The sequence below is a fragment of the Ursus maritimus genome, unplaced genomic scaffold (genome assembly GCF_017311325.1).
Source record: "Ursus maritimus isolate PB19 unplaced genomic scaffold, ASM1731132v1 scaffold_29, whole genome shotgun sequence".
Classification (NCBI taxonomy): Eukaryota; Metazoa; Chordata; class Mammalia; order Carnivora; family Ursidae; genus Ursus; species Ursus maritimus.
The window spans coordinates 27,440,666-27,456,719 of NW_024425452.1; the positions used below are offsets into that span (position 1 = coordinate 27,440,666).

General features: G+C 34.4%; 1 protein-coding gene across 9 annotated transcripts in view; it reads left to right on the forward strand.

Annotated features, from left to right (window-relative positions):
• The window catches only part of SENP6 (SUMO specific peptidase 6), a 117,673-nt gene that overhangs the window by 14,655 nt on the left and 86,964 nt on the right, over positions 1–16,054 (forward strand). For all 9 annotated transcript variants that reach the window (XM_040643678.1, XM_040643679.1, XM_040643682.1 and 6 more), the window contains exons 2-3: positions 10,129–10,222; positions 12,196–12,256. In XM_040643678.1, coding sequence (XP_040499612.1) covers positions 10,129–10,222; positions 12,196–12,256 — 155 coding nt within the window. The remainder of the gene's footprint in view (positions 1–10,128; positions 10,223–12,195; positions 12,257–16,054) is intronic.

Sequence of the window (16,054 nt, forward strand, 5' to 3'; positions counted from 1 at the left end):
TATGGTGCCTTTTATCCCTGTGATTTATTCATTCCATAATAGGAAGCCTGTATCTCCTACTCCCCTTCACCCATTTTGCCTATCCTAGGACCCTCCTTTCTCTTTTTGCCCATTTTTTAATTGAGTTTGTTTTCTTATTGTTGACTTTTTAAAAGATTTTATGTATTTATTTGAGAGAAAGTAAGAGAAAGAGCACGTGCAAGCATAAGTGGGTGAGAGGCAGAGGGAGAAGCGGACTCCCCGCTAAGCAGGGAGCCCGACACAGGGCTTGATCCTGGGGCCTCCAGGATCACGACCTGAGCTGAAGGCAGACGCTTAATGGACTGAGCCACCTAGGTGCCCCCTTATTATTGACTTTTAAGAGTTCTTTATATATTTTGGATATAGTCCTTTATCAGATTTGTCTTCTGCAAATATTTTCTCCCAGTTTGTGGATTGTCTTTTAATTTTCTTGACATTATCTTTTTCAGAGAAGAAGTTCTTTTCCCCCTAAATTTAACTGATAGTCTGATTCTACTTTTTTAAAATTTATTTAAATTTTACTTAGTTAACACACAGTGCAATATTGGTTTCTGAAAAAGAATCCAGTGATTCATCACTTACATACCACACCCAGTGCTGATCACAAGTGTCCTCCCTAATACCCTTCACCCACCTCCCTAGCCCTCAGTTTGTTCTTTAAGAGTCTTATGGTTTATTTCCCTTTCTCCCTTCCCTTCCTTCCCATGTGTTCATTTGATTTTTTTCTTAAATTCCACAGATGAGATCATATGGTATTTGTTTTTTGACTTATTTCACTTAGCATAATACAGTCTAGCGCCATCCACGTCATTGCAAATGACAAGATTGCATTCTTTTTGATGGCTGAGTAATATTCTACTGTAGATATACACTACAGTTTTGTTTTTTTTTAAAGATTTTATTTATTTATTTGGCAGAGAGAGACAGCCAGCGAGAGAGGGAACACAAGCAGGGGGAGTGGGAGAGGAAGAAGCAGGCTCATAGCAGAGGAGCCTGATGTGGGGCTCAATCCCACAACGCCGGGATCACGCCCTGAGCCGAAGGCAGACGCTTAACCACTGTGCCACCCAGGCGCCCATACACTACATCCTTTTTATCCGTTCATCAGTCGATGGACATTTGGGCTCTCTTCATTGTTTGGCTATTGTTGGTAATTCTGCTATAAACATTGGGATGTATGTACCCCTTTGAATTTGTATTTTTCTATATTTTGGGTAAACACCTAGTAGTGCAATTGCTGGGTCATAGGGTGGTTCTATTTTTAACTTCTTGAGAAATCTCCATACTGTTCTTGAGTGGCTGCACCAGTTTGCATTCCCACTAACAGTGTAAGAGGGTTCCCCCAGAAGTTCTTAATTTATTGAAGTCTAGTTTATCAGTTCTTTCATGGATTGTGCCTTGGGTGCTGTATCTAAAACGTCATTGGCATACCCAAGGTTATCTAGGTTTTCTCCTGTGTTATCTTGTAGGAATTTTATAGTTTTGCATTTTACATTTTGGTGTATAGTCAATTTTGAATAAATTTCTTTTGAAAGATCTAAGGTTTGTATCTAGAGTCATTTTTTTTCCATGTGGATGTCCAGTTCCAGCACCATTTTTTGAAAAGACTAATTTTTGTTCCATTATTGCCTTTGCTCCTTTGTCAGAGATCAATTATATTATGTTCATGTGGCTCTATTCTGGGCTCTCTGTTTTTTTTTCCACTGATTTGTCTTTTCTTTTGCCAACACCGTACTGATTTGATTATTGTAGGTTTATAGTAAGACTCAGAGTTGAGTAGTGTTGGGGTGCCTGGGTGGCTCAGCCGTTAAAGCGATCTGCCTTCGCCTCAGGGTGTGATCCTGGCGTTCTGGGATCGAGCTCCGCATCAGGCTCCTCCACTGGGAGCGTGCTTCTTCTTCTCCCACTCCCCCTGCTTGTGTTCCCTCTCTCACTGCCTGTCTCTCTCTCTGTCAAATAAATAAATAAAATCTTAAAAAAAAAAAAAGTTGGGTAGTGTCCTCCAGATTTGTTCTTCATAAATACTGTGTTGGCTATTCTGGGTTTTTGGCCTCTATAATAGACTCTGTTTCTTACCATCTACAAAATAACTTGCTGAGATCTTGATTGCGATTGCATTGACTCTATGAAGTGGGGAAGAATTGGTAACTTGATAATATTGAGTTGTGCTTTCCGTGATTTTATTTAGTTCTGCTTTGATTTCATTTATCATGGTTTTGTAGTTTCCCTCATACAGATCTTGTACATGTTTTGTTAGCTTTATAGCTAAGTATTATGTGTTGGGATATGCTAATGTAAGTGGTATTGTGTTTTTAATTTCAAATCCCACTTTTTCAATATTGGTTTATTGGAAAGCAGTTGAACTTTTCTATCAACCTTGTATCCTGCGGACTTAACTATAATTGCTTATTAGTTGCAGAAGGTTTTTTTTATTGACTGTTTTTGGGTTTTCTCTGTAAGTGATGATATCATCTGTGAGCAAAGACAGTTTTATTTCTTCCTTCCCAATCTATATCCCTCTTATTTCCTTCTCTTATTTTACTGAATTAGCTAGAACTCCCAGTGTAGTGTTGAAAAGGAATGAGAGGGTCATTTTCCCCTTGTACCTGATCTTAGCGGAAGAGCTTTGATTTTTCACTATTGTGTATGATGTTAGCTGTAGATTTTTATAGATACTCTTTACTAAGTTTAGGAAGTTTTTTTTTTTCTTAATCATGAATAGGAGTTGAATTTTATCAAGTGCTTTTTCTGCCTTTATTGAGATGATCGTGTGACTTTTCTTTAATTTTAGAGTATTCAGTGACTTAATGGATTCCATTAATTGATTTTTGAATGTTGAGTCTGCAAGGCTGGGACAAATTCCATTTGGTTATGGTGTATAATTCTTCTTAAACATTGTTGGATTCAGTTTGTTAATATTTTGCATCTGTGTTCATGAGGGATATTGTTTGTAGTTTTCTTATAATGTCTTTCTCTGGTTTGATAATTAGGGTAATGTTGGTCTCATAGAATGCTTCTATCTTTTGAAAGAGATTATAGAGATTTGATACAATTTCTTCTGTAAACGTTTGGTAGAATTCACCAGTGAATCCACCTGGGCTTGGTGCTTTCTGTTTTGGAAAGTAATTACTGATAAAATTTCTTTAATAGATAGAGGACTATTTAGATTGTCTGTTTTTTGTGTGTGAGTTTTGGTAGCTTGTATCTTTCAAGGAAGTGGTCCATTTCCAAATTTGGATGTGGAGTTGTTAATTGTATTCCTTTATTCTTTTAACATCCATGGGATCTGTAGTGATGTTCCTTTTTTCATTTGTGATATTAGTAATTTGTGTCCTCCTCTTTTTAGGTAGCCTGGCTTGAAGCCTGTTGATTGTTATCAGTCTTCAAAGAACTAGTCTTTAGTTTTGTGGTTTTTCTCTGTTGATTCCCTATTCAATTTCACTATTTCTGTTCCAATTTGTATTATCTCTTTTCTTCTGCTTATTTTGGATTTGAATTGCTTTTTCTGGTTCCTAAGATAGAAGCTTAGATGATTATTTTAGATCTCAGCCCTGAGATCAAGACCCAAGCTGAGATCAAGATTCAGATGCCTAACTGACTGAGCCACCCAGATGCCCATAGATCTTTTACACATGCATTTTATGCTATAAATTTACCTGTATGCACTGTTTTCACTGTATCTCAAGAATTTGGTAAGTTGTACTTTCATTTTCATTTAGTTCAAAATATTTAAATTTATTTTGAGATTTCTTCTTTGACCCATTTTTTGTTCAGAGGTGTGTTATTTAGTCTTCCATGTATTTTGGAATTTTCCAGTTATTGATTTCTAGTTTATCTTTCTGTTAAATAGATTTCTAGTTTAATCCTGTTGTTGTCTGAGAGCAGATGTGTGATTTCTGTTTCTATAAATTTGTTGAAGTGCTTTATGGCCCAGAGTGTCGTCTTTGTGATTGTCCCATGTGAAGTTGAGAAAAAATGTGGTTTCTCTGTTGTTGGATGAAGTGGTCTGTAGATGTCAGTAATCTCCAGTTGATTGGTATTATTGAGGTCAGCTGTGTTCTCAGCTGATTTTCTGCCCCCGTTAGAAATGGAACAGTCCATTTCTAATACAGGAATGTTATAGTCTCCAACTATGATAATGGATTCATCTGTTTCTTCTTGCAGTTCTATTAGTTTCTGCCTCACGTAGTTTAACACTGTTGCTAAGTGTGTACCTGTTAGGGATTGTTATGTCGTCTTTGAGAATTGACTGTTAAAGTAACTAATGCCCTTCTTCATCTCTAATTAGAACTTTCCTTGCTTTGACATCTGCTTCGTCTGAAAATACGGCTACTCCTGCTTTCTTTTGATTATTGTTAGCATGGTATATTTTCTCCCTCTCTTTACCTTTAATCTATATGTGTCTACTTAGTATCTATTTAAAGTACGTTTCTTGTAGGATGCATATGGTGGCATATGGTTGGGTCTTGTTTGATCCACTTTGGGAACCTCTGTCTTTTGATTGGTGCATCTAAACCATTAATGTTCAGAATGATTATCGATATAGTTGGATTAATATCTACAGTATCTGTTAGTGTTTTCTATTTGTTGCGAAGTGTTTTGTGAATTATATTTATAATTTTCAAATGTTAACTCTTGATTTGGGATTTAAACTCTACTTAATTACAATATATTGCTCTTTACATATTACTGGATTTGATTTGCTAGTATTTTATTTAGGGTTTTGTATCTGTCTCCATGAGAAAGTGGTAATTTTCCTTCCTTGAATGTTATAGTCAGGTATGGAATTAGGTATTCTCACTTTGCAAAATGAACTGTAGAATGCTGCTCTTTGTTTTATATTCTGGGAAAATAAATTTTGTTACTATTTCTTAGGAGATTGAAAGAAATTACTAGAGGGGTGCCTGGCTGGCTCAGTTGTTAGAGCATGTGATTCTTGATCTTGGGGTCATGAGTTTGAGTCCCATGTTGGGGGGTAGAGTTTACTTAAAAACAACAGCAACAACAACAACAACAGAGAACTGAATTAACTTCCCATGAAATCAGAATAACCTTTTTTTTTTTTTTAAGTTAATAGCTTGAGAGGCCTTTTGGGTCTGAATATTTCGTTATGGAATCAGTTTCTTTTATTGATGCAGCAATGTTCAAATCTCGTTCTGTCAGTTTGCTAATATTTGTGCCTTGTAGATATTTAGGTTTGCTTTATCTAGTTAACTAAGTCAGTTCCTCCCCGTCCATCAGATTTTAATCTTTCATCAATTTAGTTATATCTCTCATTTATCATCATCTCCTTTCTGGTTTTCTTTTTGTTCTTAAGCGTTTCTACTTTCTCTCCCCTCCTTCCATTACTGTCATTTTAGAGAAGGATATGGAGTAAAATGAATGTATTTAATTTGTGATACTTAAAGTGGGATCTGTCTTCATCCTTTACCTCTCCTTCCACTCAATTTCATAAGTGGAGTATAGTGGACCTAATTTTCCACTCTCGTTATTACTAATGTCAACCATAGCAGGATATTGAAATGTGGTAATACTCTCAAAGACTTTTAGGATTTAAGTTTTTGTTCCTACTCCAAGTTGCCCTAAACTCATATTTTAAAAATATGTTTGCATTTTATAATTTATTTTTTTATTGACAGTAATCACTTTCATGAGGTTATTCTTTCATTTATTCATTTACAGGTTCGAATCTGTCAATTAGGAAATCATATGACAATTTGTTAGAATTGTGTGTATAGAACCCTAGTTCCTTCAGTGTGTAAATAACAAACATTTTTGACATTTTGCTGCCTGGTGGCTTTTTTGATTAACTTGCCTGACTCATTTGATGGATACTAGTTGCTGGATTATGAGTCTTTATTAGGCCAGTAATTATTGTAGTTTATTACCTTTTCTGTCTTGGTAGCGTAGCTTTCACCTAGCCATCCTTTTTTATTTTTTAAAAAGATATTATTTATTTGAGAGAGAGAGTGTGTGTGCACGTACATGAGCGAGGGGTTGGGGCAGAGGGAGAGGGAGAAGCAGACTCCCCACTAAGCAGGGAGCCTAACCTGGGGCTCCATCCTGGGCCCCCAATATCATGACATGAGCCAAAGGCAGACACTTAATTGAGTCACCCAGGTACCCCCTAACCATCTTTTTTTAAAACGGGCTCATTTTGCATTTGATTTTTTAAGGTTCTTTTTGGGGAGTAATTTTAAATTTGTAGAGAAGTTTCAAAGATGTTTACCATTTATGCATCTTTCCATAGTGTTGGCACCTTATATGATCATAGTATGTTTGTCAAAAACTTGGAAATTAACATAAGTATAAGACTATTACCTAAACTACAGACTTTATTTGGATTTCCGTTATTGTTTCACTGATCTCCTTTTTTAAATCCAGGGTCCAATCCAGCATACCATACTGCATTTGGTTGTTACATCTCCTTAGTCTCCTCTGATGTGTATAGTTTCTTAATCTTTCCTTGTTTTTCATAACCTTGATGGTTTTAAAAGCATACTAGTCAGGTATTTCATAAACTGTTTTTCAGTTTGAGTTTACCTGATGTTTTCTTATGATTAAACTGGCATTACAAGTTTTTGGGAAGAAGACCACAGAGCTGAAGTGGCATTTTCATCACATCATGTTAAACAGTATATTCTGTGAATAAGACCTCACTTTTGATGTTAACCTTAATCAAGGCCGAGGTAATGATTGTCAGATTTTTCACTGTCAATTTACTTTTTTCCCTTCTGTAGTCAGTTCTTGGAAGTGAGTTACTAAGTCCGGTGTATACTGAAGGGAAGGGAAATTAAGTTTCGTATGTTATAGGAAAGAGTTTGTGCACATATTGTTTGGAATTCTTTTTTAAGGAAGATAGGTCTTGGGGCACGTGGTTGGCTTAGTTGGTTAAGTGTCTGCCTGCGGCTCAGGTTTTGATCTTGGGGTCCTGGGTTGAGCCCTGCATTGGCTCCCTGCTTGGAGGGGAGTCTGCTTCTCCCTCTCGCCCTGCTACTCCCTCCTACTCATTCTCAATCTCTCTCTCTCTCTCCCTCTCTCTTTCCCTCTCTCCCTCCAATAAATAAATAAAATCTTAAAAAAAAAAAAAAGAGGAAGATAGGTCTTTTCTCCCCATTTATTTTTATTCAGTCATTTATGTCAGTATGGATTCGTGAATATTTGTTCTATTTTGGGGGTTATAATCCAATACTGTTGTTGTTTGTTTTTTCTAAAATTGATTCACCTTTGTTCAACTAACTATTGGGAGGTTTAGTTTGGCTTCTGAAACCTTTTGACATGACCCCATCTTAAAAAAGCAGTGAACCTCCTTATTTTCTGGCATAGAAAATACTCTGGACTAATCTTGTATTTTCTCTGCTCCATCCCTACAGTCAGTCAATTCTTCTAGGAGCAAGGCTCCTTTTATTAGAGAATCGTATTTAGAAATCAAGATCTGGGGGCGCCTGGGTGGCACAGCGGTTAAAGCGTCTGCCTTCGGCTCAGGGCGTGATCCCGGCGTTCCGGTTCGAGCCCCACGTCAGGCTCCTCCTCTATGAGCCTGCTTCTTCCTCTCCCACTCCCCCTGCTTGTGTTCCCTCTCTCGCTGGCTGTCTCTATCTCTGTCGAATAAATTAAAAAAAAAAAAAAAATCTAAAAAAAAAAAAGAAATCAAGATCTGGTTATAAGTGTGCTTGTTGCCACTGTGGTGTCACTATTGTCTAGATCTTCTCAGAGGACAAAGCCTTAGTTTTGTATTCTATTAATCCATGGTACAAGACATACCTGTATATTTTCCTTTTATCTATCTGTATGTATATCAAAGAAATACGAGTTCATATTGTTAACTCTTACCCAAGTACCGTTAGAATGAATAGAGTTCATTGTAGTTTTTTCTGTTGTGTTTTTGTAACCTCTTTCTCTGACAGGGAAAAACCTTGCTGCCATTATATACTATTTATTATTTGTTCGATCCCAGTATGCATGTAAAGAAGTTTCAGATTTGCTCATGGTGATTTGTTCCTTCCTATTTCATGGTATTTTTGGTTGTATACTCATATTCTTTGAGACTTTTTAAGACTTGTATTGAAATTTTATATTTTTTTAGAGAGGATTTGTATTTGATTCTGTTAGTCATGGAGAGGCGCTTTTTTTTTTGGCCTTTAAACATAGCTTTTTATTGTGGCAAAATGTACATAATATAAAATTTACAATTTTAACCATTTTTGTGTACAATTTTAGATTGTCATTAAGTACTTCAATGATGTTATGCAACCATCACCACTACCCGGTTCCAGAACTTTTACATCAACCCAAACAAAAACGGTGTACCAGTTAAGAAATAACTCTCCATTCTTCTCTTTGTCCAGCCCGTTAACTTCTGTCCTACTTTCTGCCTCTAAATTAGGTATCTTAGATACCTAATTTAAGTGGAATCATGTAGTATTTGTTATGTCTAGTTTATTTAACTCATTGTAATGTTTTCAAGGTTCATCCGTGTTGTCGCATGTATCAGAATTCATTCCTTTATGCCTGAATAATATTCCTCTGTATGTATGTGTGTACATGTATGTGCATACAGCACATTTTATTTATTAATTTGTCTTTTGATGTTAGGGTTGTTTTCACCTTTGGCTATTTTAAATGCTATTATGAGCGTTGGTGTACAAGTATCAGAGTCCATGCTCTGAGTTATTTTGCGTATATACCTAGAAGTGGGACTTCTGGATTATAGGGTAATTCTATGTTTAACTTTTTGAGGAACTGTCATACTTCTCATGTTAGCTGCACCATTTTACATTATCACCAGCAATGCATAGAAGTTCTGATTTCTCGGGGCGCCTGGGTGGCACAGCGGTTAAGCGTCTGCCTTCGGCTCAGGGCGTGATCCCGGCGTTATGGGATCGAGCCCCACATCAGGCTCTTCCGCTGGGAGCCTGCTTCTTCCTCTCCCACTCCCCCTGCTTGTGTTCCCTCTCTCGCTGGCTGTCTCTATCTCTGTCGAATGAATAAATAAAATCTTTAAAAAAAAAAAAAAGTTCTGATTTCTCCACATCCTTACCAATACTTATTACTTTATGTTTTAAAAAAATAATGGCCATTCAAATGGGTGTGAAGTAATATCTCATTATAGTTTTAATTTGCATTTCCCTAACGTTCAGTGATATTCAGCATCTTCTTTTGTGAGACTATTTTAATTATAGGCTTTTCTGGATCATGTAGGTATGGGTATGAAAATCTGGTCCCAAACCGGAGTAATTGTGAGCTTATGGTTAGGAATTCATTTAACCATGGGGTAAATATACTTTGTCTTCAGTTCAACCCAAAAACCCAGAGCAAAGACAAGACATCTTAATTATTTCCACTGTTTTTCAGTTTCTTTTTTTTCCCTTGGTCATCTAATTGGAAGGTTACTCTTCAGGTCTTCTGGTCTTCAGTCTGACCCCTCGTCTTGCTGGCATCCCAAACTTGATCTTAAAGCCCCAGTTCTAGGACATCAGGTTTTTGTCATATGACTCCAAGACAAATGCCAGCTTCAGAAGTTCATTTATCTCTCTGAGTTCACATTTCCTAATTGTTTATGGCTTCAAGGGGTTTCAGCCATGCACTTGAAAATTTTTTAAAACTCAGTGTGAGCATGTTTGGTGTTCTGATGTAGAGAGTTTTCCTGGACATCGAGTTCATCATATTGTCAATGCAGAAAACCTAGTTTCTCTTCTGTTAAAGGCAGAGATGATTGACTGAAGTAAAAAAAAGGCTAGCGGTCTGGATATAGTTCTCATAAATAGAGCAAGCTAAGAGGTTCTGATTTCTAGGATTAGTGATCAAATATGGAGATACTGGGTTGATTTTTATATATTTCATACATAATCATGTGCTTCCCCCCATTTTTATTATATCTTACTAATTTGGGCTTCTTCATAATACACTCATGCATTTGGACAACTGTAAATTAGCAAAAACAGATTTTTAATGTGTTCTTTCTTGCTTTAGAGGAAATAAGATGTTTATAAGAAATAGTCAAAAAGCAAGAAAATTAAGAGAAAATTTAGACTAATCAAACAGCTTGGGAAATGCTTTTATTGAATAATTCTTTTGAATACTTATCTCAGTTTGTTTTTATTTCAGCTTTGGCTAGATCAGAATCTAAGAGAGATGGAGGTTTTAAAAATAATTGGAGCTTTGATCATGGAGACGAAAGTGAAGGAGATCCAGAGAAAGAGTAAGAATTTTTTTTAACCTCGGATATTTTTTAAGGATGACATTTCATTAAAAAATGATTTATATTCCATGGAAGTATTTTTAAGAGTATGGTATTCTTTAAAAAAAAAGTCTATTATAGTAACATCAAGGGAAGAAAATGCAGTTTTTTAAATTAAATAATTTTGCTGTTAAGTTTCTCCATCTTTTGAAATGTGTAGATATATGCATGTGATACATTTAAGCTTACAATTAAAAACTGACTGTTGAAGATTTTCAATTAAAGAAATTGGGCTTTTTTAAAAAATAAAATTCTGTTCAGGCAGTGTGATTTGAGAAGCTGCCATTTATCATGAATAAGTGAACCCAGATTAAAACCCCTGAATTTTGTGTGAAAGTTTAAGTGCTATAGTATCTTTCTTTACAGTTGTCCCATCCATCTTAGATCACATTACCACCAGAGAAAGCAGAAACAGTATAAATGATAAACACAGATGTTGATCCAGACAGAAGTTAAAGTATTGATTATTCTTTGTTAGTGTGCTTGAGATGTCTGCTTTGTAAAATTTAAATGATAGTTTTAATAGAACCTTTTGTATATCATGATATTTGTATTGCAAATTCATCATTGCCATTAGGTGCCTTGATTTATTGATCTGGTTTTCCACTGGTTAGCACAATTCAGAGATAACACAAATATATGTACATTGTATATGTAGACACACACACACACACATTATGTATAAACACATATAGTTCTACCAAAACTATTAAGTATTTTTAAAATTTTTTTACACAAGAAGTCATTCAGAGTATATTGGCTGAATATTGTGGGAGCTTCACTTCTGTCTGGGGAACAGCTCCATTCATCATTACCACTTTTATGTGCTTTCATCTATGAGATAATGGATCAAAGTGAACTTTTATTTGAAGGAGAGCTTTGAACCTATAAGTTTCTCAGCTAAAATTGGTATTTTATGGTTGTCTTTCTCTTGTTTCTTTTTTTCTTTCTTTTTAAATTTAGAATAATTTTTTATTACAGATACTTAGTATTTATGTAGTTTCAAAAAATTGGAATTAAATCTGAAATTGAGTAGAAAGCATGTCACCTTTTAAACATTTTTGTAAAATGTTTGGAAGGAGAGAATTTTTAGTATTAAAAAAGTTGGGATGTCTGTAAACAATAATGGAACGTTGTATATTTTTATTATAAATAGCTAGGATTTTACTAAAAATAGTTCTGCAGAACTGTGTTTATAAGAATGTATTTTGATTTTCTTTGTTAAATTTGTCATGATTATGTAAAAAAAATTGTATTTTAAAGTGTTACCTGTTCTGTATATTTCATTTATGAATTACACTCTTTGGCTTATCATTATAATAAGATCCTTAGGAGCTTCAGCTTTTTTAATATCTTGAGATTAACATGAACTGTTAATAGATATATCAGTCTTTGAGAGTCTTAGGCCAGTCATTCTAAAGTGTTGATATTTCTAAGAGTTGCAAAGGTATGACTATTTTACTCTGGTAACACTATTGGAATTACTTTTTTTTTTACATCAGCTAAGGTTTTCTTACCATTTTTTTCTCTGTTTTGTTTCTTTGTTCTTTTCTCCTAATTTTAAATCTAAGAAAGGAAAAATGAATGACCATGTATGAAATCTACAGTTACGGAAACAAAAATTGTATGTTTGTTTATAGCAGGGATCAACAAACAATGGCCCACGGGCCCAGTCTGGCCCAGCATTGGATTTTGTTAATAGTTTTATTGGAATATAGCCACACACATAATCTGTGGCCGCTTTCATACTAAAATAATAGAGTAGTTGGTGTAGATTGTATAGCCTACAAAGCGTAATTTGCTCTCTGGCCCTTTATAGAAAAAGTTTGCTGATCCCTGAATGGGGTAGGCAAAGAGATTAAAACTTCTGAATTTAATGTATGGGTTGTAATTGTCACTTAAGTTTTTTTTTTTTCCCCTTATTTTCTGTATAGTGAGGCAAATCTACTCAGTGTAGATGAAGATGAGGATTCCGAGACTCCAAAAGGAAAAAAGGCAAGTGTTGCTTTATTAACCTTTTTTGGTAAATTTTTTAGGTTATATACTAAAAACTGATACTTCAAAAGAGGATTTTTTATTTTTTAATTGAAATTCCCAACCACCCACTTCCCTACCCAAGGCTAGTGGTGTTCCCAGTGTCTTGGTTATTCCATCAGAGATTTTATGTGTTACAAAGAAAATATGTATATTCTTGTCCTACCCTCTTACATTAACACAATTAATAGTATACTGTATGCGATTTTTAATCTTTTTTAAAATTAACGTATCTTAGAGACGATCCATAAGTGTCCATTAAAAGCACCCTGTTCTTTTCAGTACATTTATGATGTACTATTCTTGTCCAGTACCACTATTGAAGGATATTTATGGTGTTCACCTTTTCTTTTTGCCATAAAATAAGTTGAGTAGAGTAGCCTTCTATACGGGTTATTTCGCACATATACAAACATATCTTTAGGATGAATTCCTAACAGTAGAGCTGCTGTATCAGGACAGATACATTTCTGATTTTGTTATACCTGATTTACACTTTTACCAGCAATGTCTGAGTATGCCTGTTTCCCCACACACTTGTCACAGTGTTATCAACCTTTTGATCTTTGTCAGCAAAAACTAGTATCTTGGGGCGCCTGGGTGGCTCAGTCCGTTAAGTGTCTGCCTTTGGCTCTGGTCATGATCTCAGGGTCCTGGGATTGAGCCCTGCATTGGGGCTCCCTGTTCTGCAAGGAGTCTGCTTCTCCCTCTCTCTCTGCCCCTCCCACCCGCTTGTGCTCGCTCTCAAATAAATAAATAAGTAAGTAATCTCTAAAAAAAGTCTATGTCCATTAAAAAAAATTGTACCTTGATGTAGTCTTAATTGACAGTTTATATTTCTTTTATTGCGAATGAGGTTGAATGTGTTTTCATATGTGTAGTCTATTTACTTCTTGATAATTACCAGTTAATATCCTTTGCCCATTATTCTATTTAATCTTTAGAATATTATTGATTTGTAGAAATTCTTTTTATATTGAGCCTAGGCACACATTTTCTCACATTTTTGACATCTCTGAAATCTGTCTAGATGCATCTTATAATAATGGCATGACATGGTTTAATTAGAAAGATTTTCTCGCACATTAGTATTTACAGTGGTATGTATCTTATAATGGTTTCTTAGGTTTGATGAAATAACAGTGTTTTGGAGAAATTGGTCCCTTGCTGTGATACTATAAGCTAATATTTTAAACCAGTTTTTTTTTTTCACTAGTGTTTTGTCTTTGCGTTTGGTGATTATTGCCTTTGAGAAAATGTATTTTCTTATGTTGTTAAATATATTGATTTTTTTTTCCTTTTATGGCTTCTGGGTTTAGTGTCTTTGTTCCAAATGATGTTGACTTAGTTACTTATTTGGTTTGTCCTACTAGATAAATAGTTTCACAATACCAATACAAATAGAATTATTAATAAAACGATTTGAAGTTTTTTTCATTCTGTTTGCTTATTGGTGTTTGGTGGCACCACCAGGTATATCCTACTAGGAATATGTATTTAAATTACTGTGTTGTTTTTTTTTTTTTAAGTGAACTTTTTTAAAAAAAAATATTTATTTTAAGTAGTCTCTACACCCAACCTGGGGCTTGAATTCACGACCCCAAGTTCATCTCCGGCTGAGCCAGCCAGGCACCTCTAAATTACTGTGCTTTTAAATCAATTGAAATGACTTAATTTGTTTTATAATTATACAGAAAATATTTATATGATTCCAAAGTCATATCTACAAAAGAAGTTTTATTCAGAGAAGTCTAAGTTTTGTTTTGATTCCCTCTATCCTTTTCTCTTTCACTAATAAACTACCTTTTTTAAAAAAATTACATGGTTTAGCCCTTCATTGTTCTTTTTTTTTTTTTTTTTCATTTTTAATAGAATATACAACCTTTCTCAGAGAAACTGTCCACAAACTATTTGGTACCTTGATTGTTTTACTTAACAGTATGGTCTGTGGATCACTCCACTAGCAAAGTACTCAGAAATCTTTATTATCTCTTTTATTGTTACATAGTACTCCAGTGACTGGATGAACAGTAAATATTTAGTTGGTTCCCTAGTGTTAAGCAGAGGTCTTTTGCTATTGTAAGCTGTGTTTTAATAAAGCCTTATGCTTAAATAAATAAATAAATAAATAAAGCCTCATGCTTATGTTTTTTCCTACCTTTACAGTATATTTATGGGATAGAGTCCTAGAATTGCAGTTGCTGTTTCAGAGGGTAAATTTACATGTAATTTCGCTAGTTATTGCTAAATGCATCATTCACAGGAATTAGCATTTGCAATTCCCACTAATAATATATGAGAATTCCTATTTCTTTGTAATCTTGCAAGTATGTGGTCAGACTTGAATTTTTACTGATCTGACATAGCACCCTCTTCACATATTTCCTATACTTAAAGTTGAATAACATTTTAGGGACGTTTAATGTCCTCTCCCCCCATCTTTGTGGGGGTTTTTTTCTTCCATAATATCTCTACCTTGTCATAATTAAGGGAATTTATAGAATTTGAAGTTTTTCCCTTTGTACTCTAAAGTTTTCGTTTATAAAGTTACACTGAAAAACTATTAAGGTTTTTCATATTGCTGTTTTCTTTAGCTTTTACTTTAACATCTTGATTGCTTAGAGTGCTATTGTTTAGGTGTTCTTCAGGTGGACAGAAATATAGTGTACTTCGCAGGGAAAAGTAAAAGGTATTTTTAATTACTAACTTCTGTGACATTGGTTTTCAATTTATGTGGGTTTTTTTCCTTTGAAAATGCCCTTAATTAAAAAAAATATATGCCTTATACATTTTTAAGGATGTAGGTGTTGATATTTTAAAATAAAATTTAAATGATATTTATGTGTATCTAGTGATCTCTGAAGATAATTCTGATTTGATACTCAGCATCTATTTTAAAAATACATGTACCATCTCCTCTTTGACAGTTGGAAATTTTATATTATACCTTTTTCTCCTTAAATTCATATTTCTGTTCAGTTTTCCCATAGAACTTTTAGTTTCATATATTTATCTTTTGTATGTATTTTAACTTCATATGATATCTTTTTATGCAATTGAAAATCTTTTAATTACTCCATCACACTAATAGGTATACATTTATTGAAATTTAACATTAAATAACTGTCACTACAAGGTTCTAAGTATTTTTTTACTGGATTGAGTTGTCCTTATAATTATTATTATTAAACAATCTAAAAATATGTTATAGATATTTATAATTATTAAACCTATTATGTAAAATTATATTGGAAACGTATTTCTTAAAATGGGTTGTGCTGATGTTTCCCTTCTTTATTCATTTGGTTCACATATCCACGAACAAATATTATTTATTGCTAGAATAAAGCTTTCAGTAGCAATTTGCTTTCTTTTTTCTTTTTTAAAGATTTATTTATTTGAGAGAGAGCATGCATGTGCCAGTGAACATGGGGGGTGGGCAGAGGGAGAGGGAGAGTCTCAAGCATACTCCACACAGAGCCTGGGGCTTGATCTCACAACCCTGAGATCACTACCTAAACCAAAACCAAGAGTTGGACACTTAACCAACTGCACCACTCAGGCACCTGACAATTTTCTTCTTAACTTTTTCTTATAAATGCTGAGAAATCTCGGTCATATAATAGATAAGGATAGAGTTTTGCTACAGCATTATCCTTCAATTCTTTCCTTTGAATTAAATGCCAAAAATCACATAGCAATTTAATATTTAAAAGTTAAAAATAATTTGTGATCCAGTGATCAGAGTCATTGCCCTCT